Source organism: Elephas maximus, chromosome 8 (assembly GCF_024166365.1).
Source record: "Elephas maximus indicus isolate mEleMax1 chromosome 8, mEleMax1 primary haplotype, whole genome shotgun sequence".
NCBI lineage: Eukaryota > Metazoa > Chordata > Mammalia > Proboscidea > Elephantidae > Elephas > Elephas maximus.
The window spans coordinates 21,771,610-21,787,759 of NC_064826.1; the positions used below are offsets into that span (position 1 = coordinate 21,771,610).

General features: G+C 53.9%; 1 protein-coding gene across 1 annotated transcript in view; it reads right to left on the reverse strand.

Moving 5' to 3' along the window:
• The window catches only part of SND1 (staphylococcal nuclease and tudor domain containing 1), a 496,139-nt gene that overhangs the window by 13,924 nt on the left and 466,065 nt on the right, over positions 1-16,150 (reverse strand). Inside the window, exon 17 of the mRNA XM_049894741.1 lies at positions 2,503-2,691. Within this exon, the coding sequence (XP_049750698.1) occupies positions 2,503-2,691 (189 nt within the window). The remainder of the gene's footprint in view (positions 1-2,502; positions 2,692-16,150) is intronic.

Genomic DNA, 16,150 nt, shown 5'->3' on the forward strand with positions numbered 1-16,150 from the left:
CTGGTCTCAAGCTCCCGCCTCAAGCTCCCGCCTCATTCAGGAAACCAGCCCGCCAGGCAGGCTGTCTCTCCTCTGTCCTCTCCCTGCCCGGCCCTCCCTCTCTCCTGCCTTTCCTCCCCGGGGAGCACCAGGTCCTCCCTGGCTGGAGGTGGGAGTATGCTCTGGGGGTCCACTGGCTGGAAACTTTTCTCTCTAAATCGGATTTAATGTTGAGGCTTCTGGGGGCGTGGCTGGCCAGGGTGGTGCACGCCTTCAAGCCCGCAGCAGGGAAGGCAAGCTCAATAAAACCCAATCAATGGCCAATCCAGCCTGTTCAGGGCCCGCTGTGCCACGGGAGGAGTGGGGCAGCCCAGGCGCCTGCCATCTGTGGCTGGCCTCAGTCCTCAGATCGGCCTGTATCCCTGAAGGGAGCACAGAGGGAGCTCACCCTTCTGCAGAGAGGAGATCCCCGCAGCCTCTTTACCCAGTACTCCACAGGGTGTAGGGGAAATACCATGGCTGGGAGACCAGTACCGCCAGCCCCCCCCGAAAGGCACGTGCATGCACCGTCACTCCGCACTCTCCTCCCACAAAATCTCCCGGTGTCACCTCCCCTTGGACATCATACACCCTGACCCCACCATGTTCTCTTAACCCGGATGTGCCTGTCACTCCACGGTTAAGGCAGCCCTCCCAGGGTCACAAGTAGGGAGGCTGAGGACACTCGGGACTTGCCCAGCTGGCCACTAAATTCTCTCAACCATCTAGGCAGCTCTGTTCACAGTGCTCCTGGGAACTAGCCCCAAGAGGAAGTGGAAGATGAAGGCCACTGAAGCTCCCCACTGGGGGGAAGCCCTCCCACCTCCCTTGAAAAGGGCAGGGGTTTGCAGGAGAGGTGCCCAGGGGGCAGGAGGCCCCACACTGAGACTTGTGCCTGGAATGGGACCAGGCAGGCGGCGTGGGTAATGATCACTGGTCGTGATTTTGAGGCACCAGCAAATGGGCTCTTTGGGACAAATCAACTGGACTGCAAATAAACGGCCCTACCCTCCATCTCAGGTCCCCTTGGGGTCTCTGCTCTCTGAGGGAGGAGGACTACCCAGAACTGAAAAGATGGCTTCTAGGCTCATTTGTTGAGCAGCCAGGGCCCGGGGTGGGAGTGGGAGGCGGGGGGGGGGGGGGGGGGGGCGGGGGGGCGGCACCAAGATGCCTTCAGAACCTGGGCTTTCAAGCTGGTGCTTGCCACTCTAAGCCCATTGCTAACTCTTCTGGAAGGTCCAGGCCTGTGCACGCCAGGCCTGGGCACCATCTCTCCTGTCCCCCTGAAGCAGACAGGGGGCCCAGAGGCTGTCTTCTTGGATGCTGCTACAGACAGGAAACCCAAGGGGAAGCTGTACAGCCCCTTCCTGTAGGAGCTGAGGCGCTTCCCCTGCTGCTCCAGGAAGGCAGGCTTTGCCGTGAGCAGGAGCAGAGTAAGAAAAAGGCTTCTGAGGATTTGTGCTGGCTGCTCCTCAAGGCAGGGACACTCCCTCCCCCCCCCGAGTCCCCCCACCACCAAAGGGTTGGTGGCCTGTGCTAATTTCCAGGGATGGGAAGGGAAGATACCGAGAGAGCCAAGAGGGCAAGTGGAGTATAAGTGGGAGCAGAGAGGCCCAGAGGGAGGCAGTGAAGTTCTCTAGCCCGGAAGCCCCCCACTCATTTTGGCAGGTGTCTGGGCCTCGGCTTGCGGAGGCAAGTTGCGAGCCAGATGGCTGCCCCATGGGGAAGGAAATGTTTATTCCTGGAACAAATTTACGGCTCCACACGGCTGTCCCACGAAATCCTCCTCAAGCTCCGAAGAGCCATGACAAATTGGTGGCCGGCTGATTTATCCCTGTCATCGGGGCTGGACCCTAAGTCAGTGGCGACAGGCTGAGGGTTGGGGTGCTCAGGCTGCCTCCCACCACCAAGCCACTGGGTTCCTTAATTGTGCATTTGTTTCCAAAAGCTGCTTTCCGACCCACCCCCTTGTCTCCTCAGTGCAGCGTCTGCAGAGGCTGATGGGCAGTAAATCTGCTGTGCTAACAGCTTTATTCGTCTCCTGGGGCAGCTTCCAGAACAGGCTTCCCTGTAGGGCCATGTGAGGGAAATTCAGACCTTCCAGTCCTGAGGCCCCGAGGGAAGAGTCTGGCTGGGGAGGAGAGACTCCCCAGTACTCTCCCACTAGGGGCTCCCCTGTAGCTCCTTACTGCTCCAATGTCACCTTCTAGGTCCACCTGAGCAGGCCTGACAGTGGTGCTTAGCCGCTCTGGGGAGAAATGGAGCTGCAGCCCACCTCAGCTCTGCAAGAGACTACGACGGAGGGGCCTAACCGGGCAGCCCCTCCCTCCAGCGTGTGCATCTCCTGGTCTGGGGTCTGAGACTACCACCACCTCAGCCACTCAGTGGGGAGACCACAGCAAGGTTAGTGTGAAGTAGGGTGAAGGCCTGAGCTGGGGGACTGGCACCCATGTCCCCCTGCACCAGGCCAGCTTCCACCCGCACCTTCTCCTTCTTCTGCTTGGCGGCCTCCTCGGCGGATAGCAGGGACTTGTAGTAGGAGCTGCGTTCGGCGGTGAAGTGGACCTTGGAGAGTGCGTGCTCCACCAGCAAGACAGACAGGTTCGCTCCCTCGATATGCAGCCAGCCGATGAAGTTGCCAGCCTTGTCCATGCTCTCCACCTCCACCTCCACCTGGGGAACAGAGAGAGGGGTGTCAGCCTCCAGGGGGCTGGGCATGCAGGGAGGAGAGCAGCTCCAAGGCCCGGAAGGCTTCCATGAGGGCCCTGGGCAGCCCCAACCACCCTCACTCCATGCGACAGCAGCAGCTGGAACCAGGAGAGGGAAGGGACGCCTGACGTAGAACAGTGGGTGTTCGTGGGAGCCCTACACTGCCAGCCCCTCTCAGGACCCTTCGCTTCAGGTCTGGAAGTTGGGTCTAAGCTTTTTAGCCTCTCACATTCCAGAACCACTCTGAATAGATTTGTCAATGACTTTGAGACTCCCCTCCCCTTACAGATCCCCTTCTCTCTCTTTTAACAGAGATCTTCTGGGGTAAACTCTGACTCTCCTCAGTGTTGGCGAGGGAGCCCATGTTGGCTGTGTGCCCATGCATGTGTGTGGCTGGGGTCGGCAGGGAGGTAGGAGCAGTGCTAGCTCCCCCAGCTCTGTGCTAGGAAGACAGGGGGCCCTGAGGGAGCCAGGCAATCTCGGGGGAGAGGTGCCTGTGTTCCCGCCCGAAGAGCTGAACGAATTAATATTTAACGAAGGTAACGCAAGAGGCTGCCCTGAACGCCAGGCAGGAACTGCACCCACACGGTGGGGCAGGTATGGGTGACCCAGCAGAAGGCTGATTTGGAGAATGAGCAACTGGAAGGAGGTGGTCACTTCCATAAGCCTGGACTGTGGGCCAGGTCAGTGGGCTAAACCCAGGAGCCCTCAGGAATCCCCACAGGGCTCCGCGGCTCCTTGGGGGGCCATCTCCATGATGGGCTTCCTCCCAGACCTCGGACCCCAGCCCTGACTGCTGACTGCTCCCCTGAGAGGAAAACCACACTGATGTGCCCTGGCGGTGGCCTATCAGCTCCCACCTCCCCTGCGTTCCCACGAAGGCAATGGCCCATGATAAATTTTTTCTTTAATTCTCTCCTGGCCTCTCTCTTCCCCTGCTAAAGGGGACTATAAATGCCTTTGCTGCCAAATGTAAAAACTTGTATTAATTTAAATGGCTTCAAGCTCGATTAAGCAATAAAATGAATGTCTAAATACCTGGGAATTTGATAGAGGCTTGGCTGGAGGCAATAGCAGCGGCCAGTGCAAGGTGCTAGGGAGGTGGTGTGGTGGTGAGCAGCCCACCCGCCTGGCAGAGCTGATTTGGCAGGGTGATGTCAGGGGACAGGACTCTCCAGGAGTGGACAGAGGTGTTTGGGTGTGCAGGGCGAAAAAGGGGGCCAGGGCCAGGGCAGCAGGCCTCTGGTTTTCCCCACCCCCAGCACCCTCTTCCTACTTGAGGCCCACAGTTAACCCTTCGAGTGGAGGTGCAAGTTCAACAATCACTGAAGTTTGAGGGCGGTACGTGGTACAGAAGGGATACACAGAGTCTGCCAGAGCTAGAAAAATGATTATAGATCCAGCTCAGCTTATTTTGTAGATGAGGAAACTGAGGCACAGAGAAAGGAAGTAGAGTCAGTAAGGGGCAGAGGTGAGAACAGAATCCAGGTTTGCCAATTTGCTGCTACAGGAGTCCCTGGGTGGCACAAGCAGTTAACACGCTGGGCTGCTAATGGAGGTTTGAGTCCGCCCACAGGCACCTTGGAAGAAAGGCCTGGTAATCTACTTCTGAGTCAAAAATTGACTCAACAGCAACTAACAACAACAGCAGTAACAAAACGGAAAGAAGCACAGTTCTACTCTGACACACATGGGGTCACCATGAGTCAGAATCGATTTGCTGGCTGGTACCTGGCTCAGTTTTGGTTTGCCTTCTCTACACTGCCTCCTAGCAGAGAGGCAGAGAACACCCTTCCCTCACCCCGCCCCCTTTTCCACAGCTTTGTGTTTCCCCCTGGGTCCTTCCTTCCCTCAGACATACCTCTGACCTCCCACTGGGCTAATGCCAGCTCCTCCAAGATCTGGGACCTGGGACCCGGGACCCAGTGGCTCAGTGGTAGAACCTGGTCCAAGTGTTGGGACGCTGGGTTCTTGCTGACCCTCTGCTGGTTTGGGCCTACTCAACCCACCACCAGCTACTGTGGGGCAGAAGCAGGGGGAACCAGCATCTAGTACCTGTAGATGATCACATGTTCCCCTTTCTCTAAGTCTGGCAACTAACTTACTAGAAGGCCTACCTCTGTGGGGCAGGTGGGCAAAATGGTGCTCAGGGAGCAACACCTTTGATAAGGTAGGTGCTCAGACAGCTCAACAGCTGGGGAGGTGACTACATCCACCAAGGAGAGTGATGGACCCCCAAAGGACCTTTGGCCACCTTCAAATGCCCAGGGCCTGGGGCCAAGGGGAAGCTCAGCCACTGAAGGTCTGGGCGGTCCTCCAGTGGGAGGGCAAGGCTGTCTGGTTGTGGAGGTGGGACAAAGCAGGGTATGGGCAGTGATACACAGGAAGAGCACCTCTTATTTCTCTTCATGTGCCAAGCTCTCTCAAACACACTCAGGGCCCAAAGGAATCCTGGGAGGCAGAGAGAAGCCTCCTGCCTTGTCTGGGGCTCACAAGATGATAGGCTGAGTGTGTGAGTGCTGAGGCTGGCTCCCACCACCAAACTGCTGGGTCCCTTGTGCTTGGTGGCTAACAAGATGCTTCCTATTCCCCAGGTGAAAGCCAATGAATCTGGTACAGTCCCCGGGCCCCATCTAGCTCCTGCTCCCTGACCTCGTCTGCCACAGGGTCAGCAGCCAGTGTCCTGTCCCTAAAACTGAGGGTGACTGTCCTACTTGGGCACAAGGCCTCCCCCTGGTGGTGTGGGGTGGGCCAGTGTGACTGTGGCATGGGGCTTATGGGCAACCTCGTCGCTCTTCTTGGCACTGGATTGCTGGGATTGATGCATGAAGCCTCAGCGATAGTTGCAGAGGCACCCAGGCAGGTAAGCTCCTCTCTTCTCCCGTGCGAGCCCCACTCTCAGGCCTCACTCCACATGGTGAGCCCTAAGTTCACACCTCACCCTGAGGCCAGAATGAAGAAGCTCGCCTTTCTTGAGAGCTCACGTTAAAGACAAGGGGCCAGCAGCCACATCTAGGAGCAATGCTGCCAGGAGCAGCCGAGGCCTCTCAGGCAGAGGAAGGCTGGCTTCACACTTACCCAGTCTCTCCCGCCTGCAACTGATACGCTAACTTGGGCTTGACAAATCCCTGGGCCCAGCCAGCCACAGAGTAAAAAAATCTTTGGCCTTGGACGCTGTGCTGCCGCAGAATTCATCTCGGGTTATAGAGGGAGATAAAGCTGTCCCCCGTGGGCCTCTGCTTCCCCTTTTATTACAGCTGCCATTGCTACAGTAATTTCTCAATCAAATCAAGGCACTCAGGGGAAGGTGAGCGGGGCTTAGTGGGAGGCTGGGGCCTGGCTACTGCTCCTGCGTCCCCAGCTCACCCCTGTGCTGTGGCTACCTGCTGGACACACCTCAGCCTAGGTGAGTACACGGAAATGAAGTGGAAGTCAAAGTCTGAACACTTCTCAGCTCTGGGAGTTATGGGAAGACACGCAGAGGGTCAAGCAGGGAGCACCCAGGTTTGAGGGTGTTCATCCTCCATTGCCACCAATGGCCTCAACTGAGTACCTATTGAGTGAGGGCTTCGTGATGGATAAGCCTGGAATGTCCAGGAGCTTACGATATGGAAGGGGAGTGACATACATATGTAATCGCCAGGATACAAGGCAAAGATCATCAGTTAGCTAAGAATATGTTTTCCCTAAAATTGGTCTAATAAAACCAACTCTGTTCTTTTTTACATTGACTGTGAGGAATCTGTGGATTAACTATGCTCTTACATGGGTCCAGGTTGGTTCAAGCTCTATTTTTCCATTTGACTTTAAAATAAAATTTCTCTGATATTTCTCCTCAATTCCTAATATTTCCCATGAGGTGCCTCAATCTGAAGATAGGAGCTGGGGAGGGAAGCTCATTCCTGTCAAGTACACAAGAGGTGTCTCTTTGACCCACTGGTTTCTGCCAGCACCCAATGAGGTACCACACATGGGGTATTGTGTAAACCGTGACATGCTCTATATACAATATTGCTGCTTGTCTCTTCTGCAGCCTGGAGTGTTTCAGGAAGAGACCTGGACTCAATGGCTTCCCTAGGAGGTCTCTGACAATGGCATGTGGCACGAGGGAGTTCAGGCCTTGGGTGAAGGCCAGGGGCTGCCGGCTGGCTGGGAGTGGGCTTCACATGTGGCTGGGCACCTGTGTGTGTGCATGTGGGCTGAGAGGGCCCTCAGGGTACCACAGAGGATGAGTGTGCATGTACATGGTGGCACCAGCAATGCACAGATGGTGGCTCTTTTCCTCATCCTCCCTGCTGAAGCTGAGACCTAGAAAGACATAGCTCTGGGGAAGGGCAAAACCTCCTGAGAGACTAGAAGGTGGCTGGTGGAGCCACACCCAGAAAGCTGCTTGGTGATAACTGATTCAGACAGAGGTGGGTGGTCAACTGCCCCTTGGGCACTGAAGGATACAGCAGTGTGGCCTCACTGTGGCCCTGCTGGTTTGGGGGTCCACTGCTCTTGATGCTGGTAGTCTGTGTGCAGATTTTGTGACAAGTCCTTGCGAGCTTCAGCACCACCTCCTGTGTGAAAGCTCCCCTGGCCCCCAGCCTACAGTGGACCACCTTGTGAATGCCTATGGGCCCACCCACCCCTGGGCATTCTGGGCATTATAGGGGACAGTATCTGCACAATGAAGTCTTTGAATAGTACAGTTAACACACTCAGCTGCTGAGAGGCTGGTGGTTTGAGTCTACCCAGAGGTATCTCGGAAAAAAAGCCTGGTGACCTACTTCTAAAAAGTCACGGCCTTGAAAATCCTATGGATCAGACTTATTGGTCTGAAGAGACTAAGAGAGTATGGCCCTTGGACACCCTTTTAACTCAGTACTGAAGTTCACCCTTCAGCCAAAGATTAGACAGGCCCATAAAACAAAACAAGACTAAATGGACACACTGGCCCAGGGGCAAGGATGAGAACGCAGGAAGGGGCAGGAAAGCTGGCAATGGGGAACCCAAGATCGAGAAGGGAAGAGTGTTGACACATCATGGGGTTGGCAACCAATGTCACAAAACAATACATATTGTTTAATGAGAAACTAATTTGCTCTGTAAACCTTCATCTAAAGCACAATTAAAAAAAAAAAAAAACAAACCCTATGGAGCACAGTTCTACTCTGAAGTACGTGGGGTCACCATGAGTTAGAATTGACCCAATTGCAACTTTTTTTTTTTAAATACTGCAGAGAGTAAGAGCGCTGCGCTGCCTGAGTTTCTCTACCTACCACCGATGTGAACTTTGGTGAGTCACCTAAATTCTTTGTGCCTCTGTTTACTGTTCTGTAAAACTGGGGTTGAAGGAGTATCCACCTCATAGGATTTGTCACGACGACTAAGCGAGCTAATGTAAGTATGTTAAGTACTCAGAAGAGTGCACATAAATGCTTTATCATCATCATCAATTATTTACTTCCTAGTAGGAGCAGTTATTTCATTTTCAAATATCTTCATTTTCCAACTAGACTGTAAACTCCATGACTGGGTCACGACATGGCAGTAAAGAACATGGATTGTGGAGTCTGACAGACTTGGGTTCAAATCCTGGCTCTAGGATTTGATCTCTCCCAGCCTGTTTCCTCGACTGTGAAATGAGGAGACCAATCCTTATCCTGAAGCGTTCTTCATATTAAACGAGGCAATGCAGGAGTGCTTCCTCTTCCCTTTAACAAATGACAGTGGACTTGCTGGCCTGGTCCTGCATCCCCAGGATAGTACACCCAGCAGCAGTCCTGCTCAGCCAGGCTGTATACTAGAATCTTCTTATCCTTGTTTAATAATTCCTGCCATCACCTCCACCCCCTGAAAGCTTTGGGCTTCTTACACCCTGGGGTCTTCACACTGAATGCAGGAGTGGGAGATGGGGCAAGTGGGAGTTGCCTGGAAGAGCTAATGTGTGACGGTCCCCACCTCCACCCAAATATAGACAGGTGCCTTTCTGCTGATTGGGGAGGAAGTGGAGAGGGTGTCTTTGTCCACCACAGTGCCAGAGTAAGGGGGTAGGCCACCCAGTCAGCCTCACACAGGACCTGCCTGTCTGTGGCCGGGGCAGCCAGCGGGCTCTGTTGCCTCACAGTAGGACACGTCCTCCTGCTCCCAACCGCATTAATGTGCCACTAATGAAATTGTTCTGGCTTATTTACCAAATTAATACAAACAGAACAAGCTGTTAATCTGCATGTCTCCTAATTGCCAAGGAAGAGCTCTCCATGCCCAGGCAACCCTTACATCTCAGTGCCCACCCAGCCAGGCTGTGGGCTCACCCTCCGAGGTGAGAGTGGGTGGGGAAGGGGAGGAATGGGGGAAGGGACTGAGGAAAGAAGAGAACTGGAGCTTCCTCAGCTCTCCATAGCTGAGAGGGAAAGAAGAGGGTGGGCAGGCGGTGGCCATGAATTTGATTCATTCTCAGTGGCACAAATTCTCTGAGCTTCAAAAATACAGACTCAGCCCTGTCCCTGCCCCAACAGTGCTCCCCTGCTTCCCCTTGTCTGGCTCTGTCCAGATCCTCGAAACAGGAACGATTTCAATCAAACAGGCCATAGGGGCTGTACCATTTCCTCCTCTTGGCACAGAGGCACATTCTCTGCCTGGGGTGAGACATTCTTTGCCTGGGGTGTGACAGGGCCTCGAGGCACAGGGCTGGTTGGGGTGTGAGGGAAGGAAGAGCTGTGAGAGCTGCCAAGGGCCCAGGGTTTATAAACATTACTAGTCAATGTGTCCTGTCCTTCCCCGGCCCACTCTCAGTCAGATTCTGAAACCTTCTGTGAAATATAACTTCCTGTGTGTGTGAGGTGAGGAGCTAATGAACTCATAGAGGCAGTGTTGGCTGCCCTAGGTGTTCATTCAGCTGTCTGACCTAACTCTCTGGCCCAGGAACCAAGCTGCGTACCTAACAGTTCTGCTGAAAAGACCTCACACAGAAACCCCCCCGCCCCACCAACCTCCTCTGGGTCATGCTGCTGCTGCTGCTGGTGGGGGCTGCTGCACGGGAGGCTGCCTCCACCAAAAAAAAAAAAAAAAAAGGGCGAGCTTAAATAAGGCAGCTAGGGCACTGAGGGCCAAAGCATTTTCTAGTGAGAACAGTTGCAGGGGCCACAGGCTCTGGTGATGGCTGAGGCTGGCCTAAGGAAGGGTTCCACCTGGGGGGCTATTGGCAATGGGGGCACACACACCAGCCTTCCCTTTTGACTTACTGGGAGGATAGAGAAGAGGCCCTGGCTCCCCAGGGCACTGGCACTGTCGTTTTGCTCAGCGCCTGAGGCAGCACAGGAAATCACTGCTGCTCAGCCAGCATCAGCTGGAAGCTGCTAAATGTGCAGAATGCCTGGAAAATGGCTCCCGCCCCCAGGGGAGGTGGGCCGCCTCAGGCACGCGAGGTTGTCCCAGGTGAGGAAGAGTTGCAGCACAGGACACCCCTGCCCTGGGGCCCTTGGAAAGGAAGACTTCTGACACCAGGGTGGGGGAGGCTGCAAACACCTCAGCTGAAGAGCAGGAGCCACGGAGCTCCCTCTGTGGAGGTGAACTCAGGGGCCCCAAGACAGTGCTCGTAGGCCCACATCTCTATCAGCAACAAGCACACAGCAGGAAGCCTGTAGCTGGGAGCAGGACAGGCAGCCTAAAGGGGAGAAGTCACTGGGTTGTGGAGAGGAAGGCTCCAGCTCCACCTCCTCCAGGCTGGCCCATCACAACCCTCTGGGCTCAGTTTCTTCATCTGTAAAATGAGAGCTGAACCAAGTTTCTAAGCGGCTTCTCTCTCTGAATTGTACAAGATTAGAGGTTGTGGGAGGTAGGTATGAGGGGGAGGCTATGACGGGGAGAAGGGGCAGTGGGTTCCCTGGGAGAGGAGGGCAGGGGGAAACCCTGGCTCTGAGGTTTCATGTGTGAATGTGAGAACCATGTAGAGAAGCAGCTGAGCCAGGTAGGAGAACTTCAGAGAGGGATGGCGGAAAACGGAGGGAGGAACTGAACACTACTGCTGGGCTCAAGGCACTTGGGCCTCTTCCCAGCCTTCTCAGTACCGCCACCCCCCCACCCCCTCCCCCTGCCACCGCAAGAGCATGAGGAACCACCCAGGGCAACAGAGTGCAACTGAGGGGCTGTTCATGCCATGGCGAGCTAGCTGTGCAGGGCGTGGGGTTTCCCACCATCGTTACTGTAATTCTGCACAGGGCGGTAGCCGCTGCCACTGCCAGAGCTGCAAACTTGAAGAGACACTTCACTTTAACACAGCAGCAGCTTAACAAGTGAACTCGGCCCTCCACTCACAGCCACACACAGACTCACCGGCTTCATTCAGAGGCAATGAGCATTAACACAGTGCAGTTAATAATGCCGCGCTCTGGGGACTGCGAGGCACGGGCCTCCTGGGCCTCACTACCGCCAGCCTGGCGGGGACTGGGCAGGTGGGGGTGGGCGGCAGGAGGCAGGCAGCGATGTCAGTCTTCCCCTTCCCCGGCTACCTTCCCTCCAGTGTCTTCGCTCCTAGTGTCCCTTACCCCTAGACCAGAGGACCCTTTCAAGCCCAATCCACAGGTCTGACTGCTTCTCCAGAAAACCTCTTTACTGACATCCATCCATGCTCTGGCCCAAGCCAAAGCCCTAGGAATGTCTGGAAGTCAGGCTTGGCTTGGCAGCCTGACAAGAGGGGCCTGGAAGCTCCTGGAGATGGAGGGAAGGTGTGGGCAACAAGAGAGATGATTGCTAGAAGCTTGGGGCTTTCTTCCTCCCCTCGACTGCCTTCTCCCTACTTCAGGGCTGAGGGGTGGGATGTGGGGGTGGCGGGTGAGCGCTGGTCCAGCCTGAGGCTGAGCGACACAGCCAAGCACTGCCTGAGTCTGCCGGGAAATGCAAACCTGCTGACTCCAGGCCTCTGCAAGCGGTAACACAGTTTACAAACTGACGCAATCTGTTCCTTTGGTGCAGACAGTAAGGAAGGCAGGCTGTTCATCTTCCCAGGAAAACCTGGGGCTGGAGGCTAGAGGGAGATGTAACTCTCTTTTTGCCGAGGTTCGGAAACCCTGGTGGCGTAGTGGTTAAGTGCTACGGCTGCTAACCAAAGGGTCCGCAGTTGGAATCCGCCAGGTGCTCCTTGGAAACTCAATGGGACAGTTCTACTCTGTCCTGTAGGGTCGCTATGAGTCAGAATCGACTCGATGGCACTGTGTTTGGTTTTTGGTTTGGTTTTGCTGAGGTTCATGCAGGGAACGTGGCTGAACCCGGAGCCCTTGTTCTGCCCCAGTCCCTGTCTATGGCACCCTCTTGGCCTCCTTCCCCAAAATCTTCTTGAGCCTGAGGCCAGCTCTGGAATGGCTTTTGAAAGCTGGGCACACTTGAGGGGCCCAGCTTCTTCTCTGACTCCCTGGCTGCCAGGGAGAAGAGCAGATCTCGCCAAGTAGATGAGGGAAGATGGCTTTCCCTCAGGTGGCTCCAGACAGTATGTTTTGTCCCAGCCCCAGTAGTCTTCGCCCGTGCCTGGCCAGTGTACCTCTCAGGCTTCAGCAGTGAACCAGGGCCCTACAGGGAATGACTTAGGGGTGAGGAGATGGGTAGCCTCTTTCGCTGAGGAAGGGGGGATGTAGTAATTGTATGCGGCTATCCAATCTCTGATCTGGTCTGAAAACAACCAAATATTGTCCAATTGGTTCAAGTTCAAGTGCCAGTTTCCCTTTGCAGGTACCCATACCTGCATCGCACTGACCTCAAGGGCTGCTTCTGGGGACAGGTGGAGACCCCTGTCCTGTGCACTCTGACCTCGACTCTCTAGCTTCTTTACCTTGACCACTGTGGGTTTCTACAGGGACCCACACTTTCGTTTCCTCTGTCTTTATAAAGCACTTACGCTGCCATCCATAATTATGTCTTTCCCTGCCAGTTGGGAGAAAAAGAAACTAACCCGGACCTAGATCACGCCATCTTCTGCTTCCTTGGGAACCGATCTCTATCAGTTATCTTCTCTTCTACTATTGCCTTTCCAATTTCTTTCTCTACTGGTGTCTACCTCTTCACCTACAAATACATTGCCCATCTGAGAAAACCTTGCTTTGGCCTCACAGCCCATCAAGTCCACCTCTTCTTCTTTACCCAAACAGTATTCCGCACATACTCAACTTTCTTTCATCCAGTGCAGCTGGGTGTCACGGTCAACACTCCAATATAACTACCATTCCAAAGGTCACTGAAGACCTCTAAATCGGCAGTCTTAATAATTTCTCCCCAGATTCCATTACTTTTGACATTTCAAATGATCTGACAAAGCTAAGCACCCCCTTTCTTTGTGGAAAATCTTATTCTAGGCTTCTGTGATTCCCAGTCTCGGCTTCGTCTCTCTGTTCTTTCTTGGTTTCAATTGTGAATTCTTCCCCAACAACATGGATATTCCCCAGGGTGCCATTTTAAGCTGTAGACGCTCCCCAGGCCATCTCGTCCTATCCTGTATTTCACTACCATCTGAGGTACATGACACCAAAACTTACATCTCCCGTCCAGACCTCTCTTCAGAATTCAGCACCACTCGATAAACCTCAAAAGTAGCAAGTCCAATACTGAATCTATTACCTTCACTATAAAACCTGCACTTCTACCTGCATTTTGTACCCCAACTGGTAGCAAGAGCAGCTTAGGAATCATCCTTGAATCCTTTTACATTCACCATCAATCTCCAAGCTACAGCGATTCGACTTCATAAATGCCTCTTGAATTCTTCCCCTCTTCCTTATCCTTGGAGTCTCCTGGTGGTGCAAACAGTTCATATAAAAGGCTAGAGGTTCAAGTCCACCAAGAGGCACCTCGGAAGAAAAGCATGGCTATCTATTTCTGAAAAATCAGCCACTGAAAACCCTGTGGAGCACAGTTCTACTTCTGATACATGCGGGGTTGCTATGAGAATCAACTTCAGGGGCAACTGGGAACTGGTTGGTCTTTAGTCTTATTGCCCCTCTCTGAGCTCAGAGTCCTGGCTCTGGGTAAGTCTCCTCGCTGGTGCCCCTGCCAACAGTTTCACCTCTCTCTAATGACTCCTCCACAATCCTGCAGAGTGGGGCACATCACAGGCAGCACAGCAGTGTGGTGAGAAGGGGGCTCTAGGGACAGACTACCAGGTTCAAATATTGGTCTACTAGCTGGAAATCCCGGTGGCATAGTGGTTTAGAGCTATGGCTGCTAACCAAAAGGTCAGCAGTTTGAGTCCATTAGACACTCCTTGGAAACCCTGAGGGGCAGTTCCACTCCATCCTATAGGGTCACTATGAGTCGGAATCGACTCAATGGCTAAAGGACTTACTAGCTACCTGACCTTGGGTGAGTTGTTTAACCTTGCTGGGCCCACGTTTTCCTATTTGTCACATGGGTACAATAATAGTACCTACGTCAAAACGCTTTTGTAAAGAGTAAGTGAATTAAGTTAAATACTTGGGAGTCTAGCATATAGTAGGCACTCAATAAATGCTGTTACCTTTGGGGAAAAAATCCAAATCTGATCACTTCACCCTTCTGCTGAAATCTTTTCCTTGTTCTCTGCTAAAGTTCCAACTCCTCAGCACAGTATACACATCTCATACTCGGCTCTCCCCGGTCTCAAGTTCCACCCCTAACCCTCGTTACTTTGCTCTTGTCATGCCGACGACATCTTGTCATGCCACACGCTGTGCTGTTCCAGGCCTCTGCACATGCTGTTCTCTGTGGCTGGATCGTTTGTTTCTACTTCACCCACAGACTCCGACCTACCCCATCCATTAACCATAATAACCACAGGTGTGATTTCACTTGCATCATTCCATCAGTTGTTGCTGTTGTGTGCGATCGAGTTGATTCCAACTCACAGTAACCTCATGTGACAGAGTAGACCTGCCCCATAGGCTTTTCTAGGCCGACATCTTTATAATAGCAGATTGCCAGTCTTTCTCCCAGGGAGCTGTTGGTAGGTTTGAACCGCCAACCTCTAGGTTAGCAGCTGGGTTCTTAACCATTGCACCACCAGGGTTCCTTATCATTTACTTAGGTAATGCTTTCCTCCCTAGCATTGTGGTCATACCACTATTACACAGTATTATCATGAGCATTTACGCATGGCACCTTACTAATGGCAGATGGCAGGCATTCAGCAAATAGACACGAAAGGTGAAAGGTCTGAGCTTCCCCAGGTCACCAGCAGTGAACCAGGAGAGGGAAAGTTCCTGGGACGGAAAACGGTCTTTGGGGAAGCCCAGTGGCACCAAATTGATTGCTCTAAGGGGCAGAGACTAGCTCTGGTCAGTGCAGCCAGCAATGATGCCTCAGAGTTGCCTAGGCACCGTGGGCAGCTGGCTTTGCCTATACTGGATCTGACCGAGCGAGGATGGGTTCCTCTCCTCACCCAGGCCTGAGTACCTGGGCCTCACCCAGGCTGTGTCTGCTCCATCTCGTCTCCTATACACCTACCACCCCTGGCCACCAAGCCCTCAGCAAGGAAGGGTGGAAAGCAAAAGGACATGGGACAGCTAGAGGAAGAGCTATGAGGACACGACAGGAGAGAACAAGACGGAGCAGCGGCTGGGGTGAGGCCAGAGATGCCATGAAGCCCGAGGCCCTGGGTCCCAGACACTCCAGAGTGCTAACTCCTCTGTGCAAAGGGGCTGGGTGGTGCTGGTCAGGCCACAGGCGCCTTTGGGGCCACCTGAGCCCATTGGCTGAGAAAGCCTGAAACTACAAGTCCCTGCCAGATGCTAGAAGGCCTCAGGCCCTGCGAGAGGGCACAGAAACCTTACAGGAGAGGCAACTGCTGCTGAGTGGTTGGAGGCAGCCTGGGCTTGGACTGGGAAGCCAAGCCCTGGCTCTGAACATGGCCATGGGAGCCACTTAGAAGATGTCCTGAGTGGGCAGGAGTGGAGGAACGGGGGACAGAAAGATCCTCCTCCCTCACCTGGTCTCTAGAAAAAGGGACACAGACACCAAGCCTGCTTACAGCTCAGAAAAAGCACTGAGAGAGAAGAATCAAGCAATTTCCTTGTTTCATTAAACTGAATACAGCAAATGGCAAACAATTTCTATACAAAGGCACAGAATGTTCCCCACCCCTCCATCACCACCAATGCAGACCAACCCACTGAAGGGGTAGTCCAAGCACTGGGTGGGGGGTGGGGGAGGTGGAAGGAGCATGGTCATGGGGACTCCTTGCCCCCCTCTTCCTTTCACCTCATGCCTCCCTTGTCATCAAGCTGGTTAAGAAGGCCGGGTCCCCTGTGACATATCTCTTACGAAGTCCCTGCCCCTTTGCTCACCCTCCCCTTCCTTAAACCTATCAAAGAGGAAGCCGGACCTGGATGTGCACCTCAGTGGGGGCCTGGGTCTGCATGTGCTGTGTGACTACCCAGGCTGGGCACCTTCTTCTGGTTTATACAGAGGCACTGTCTCA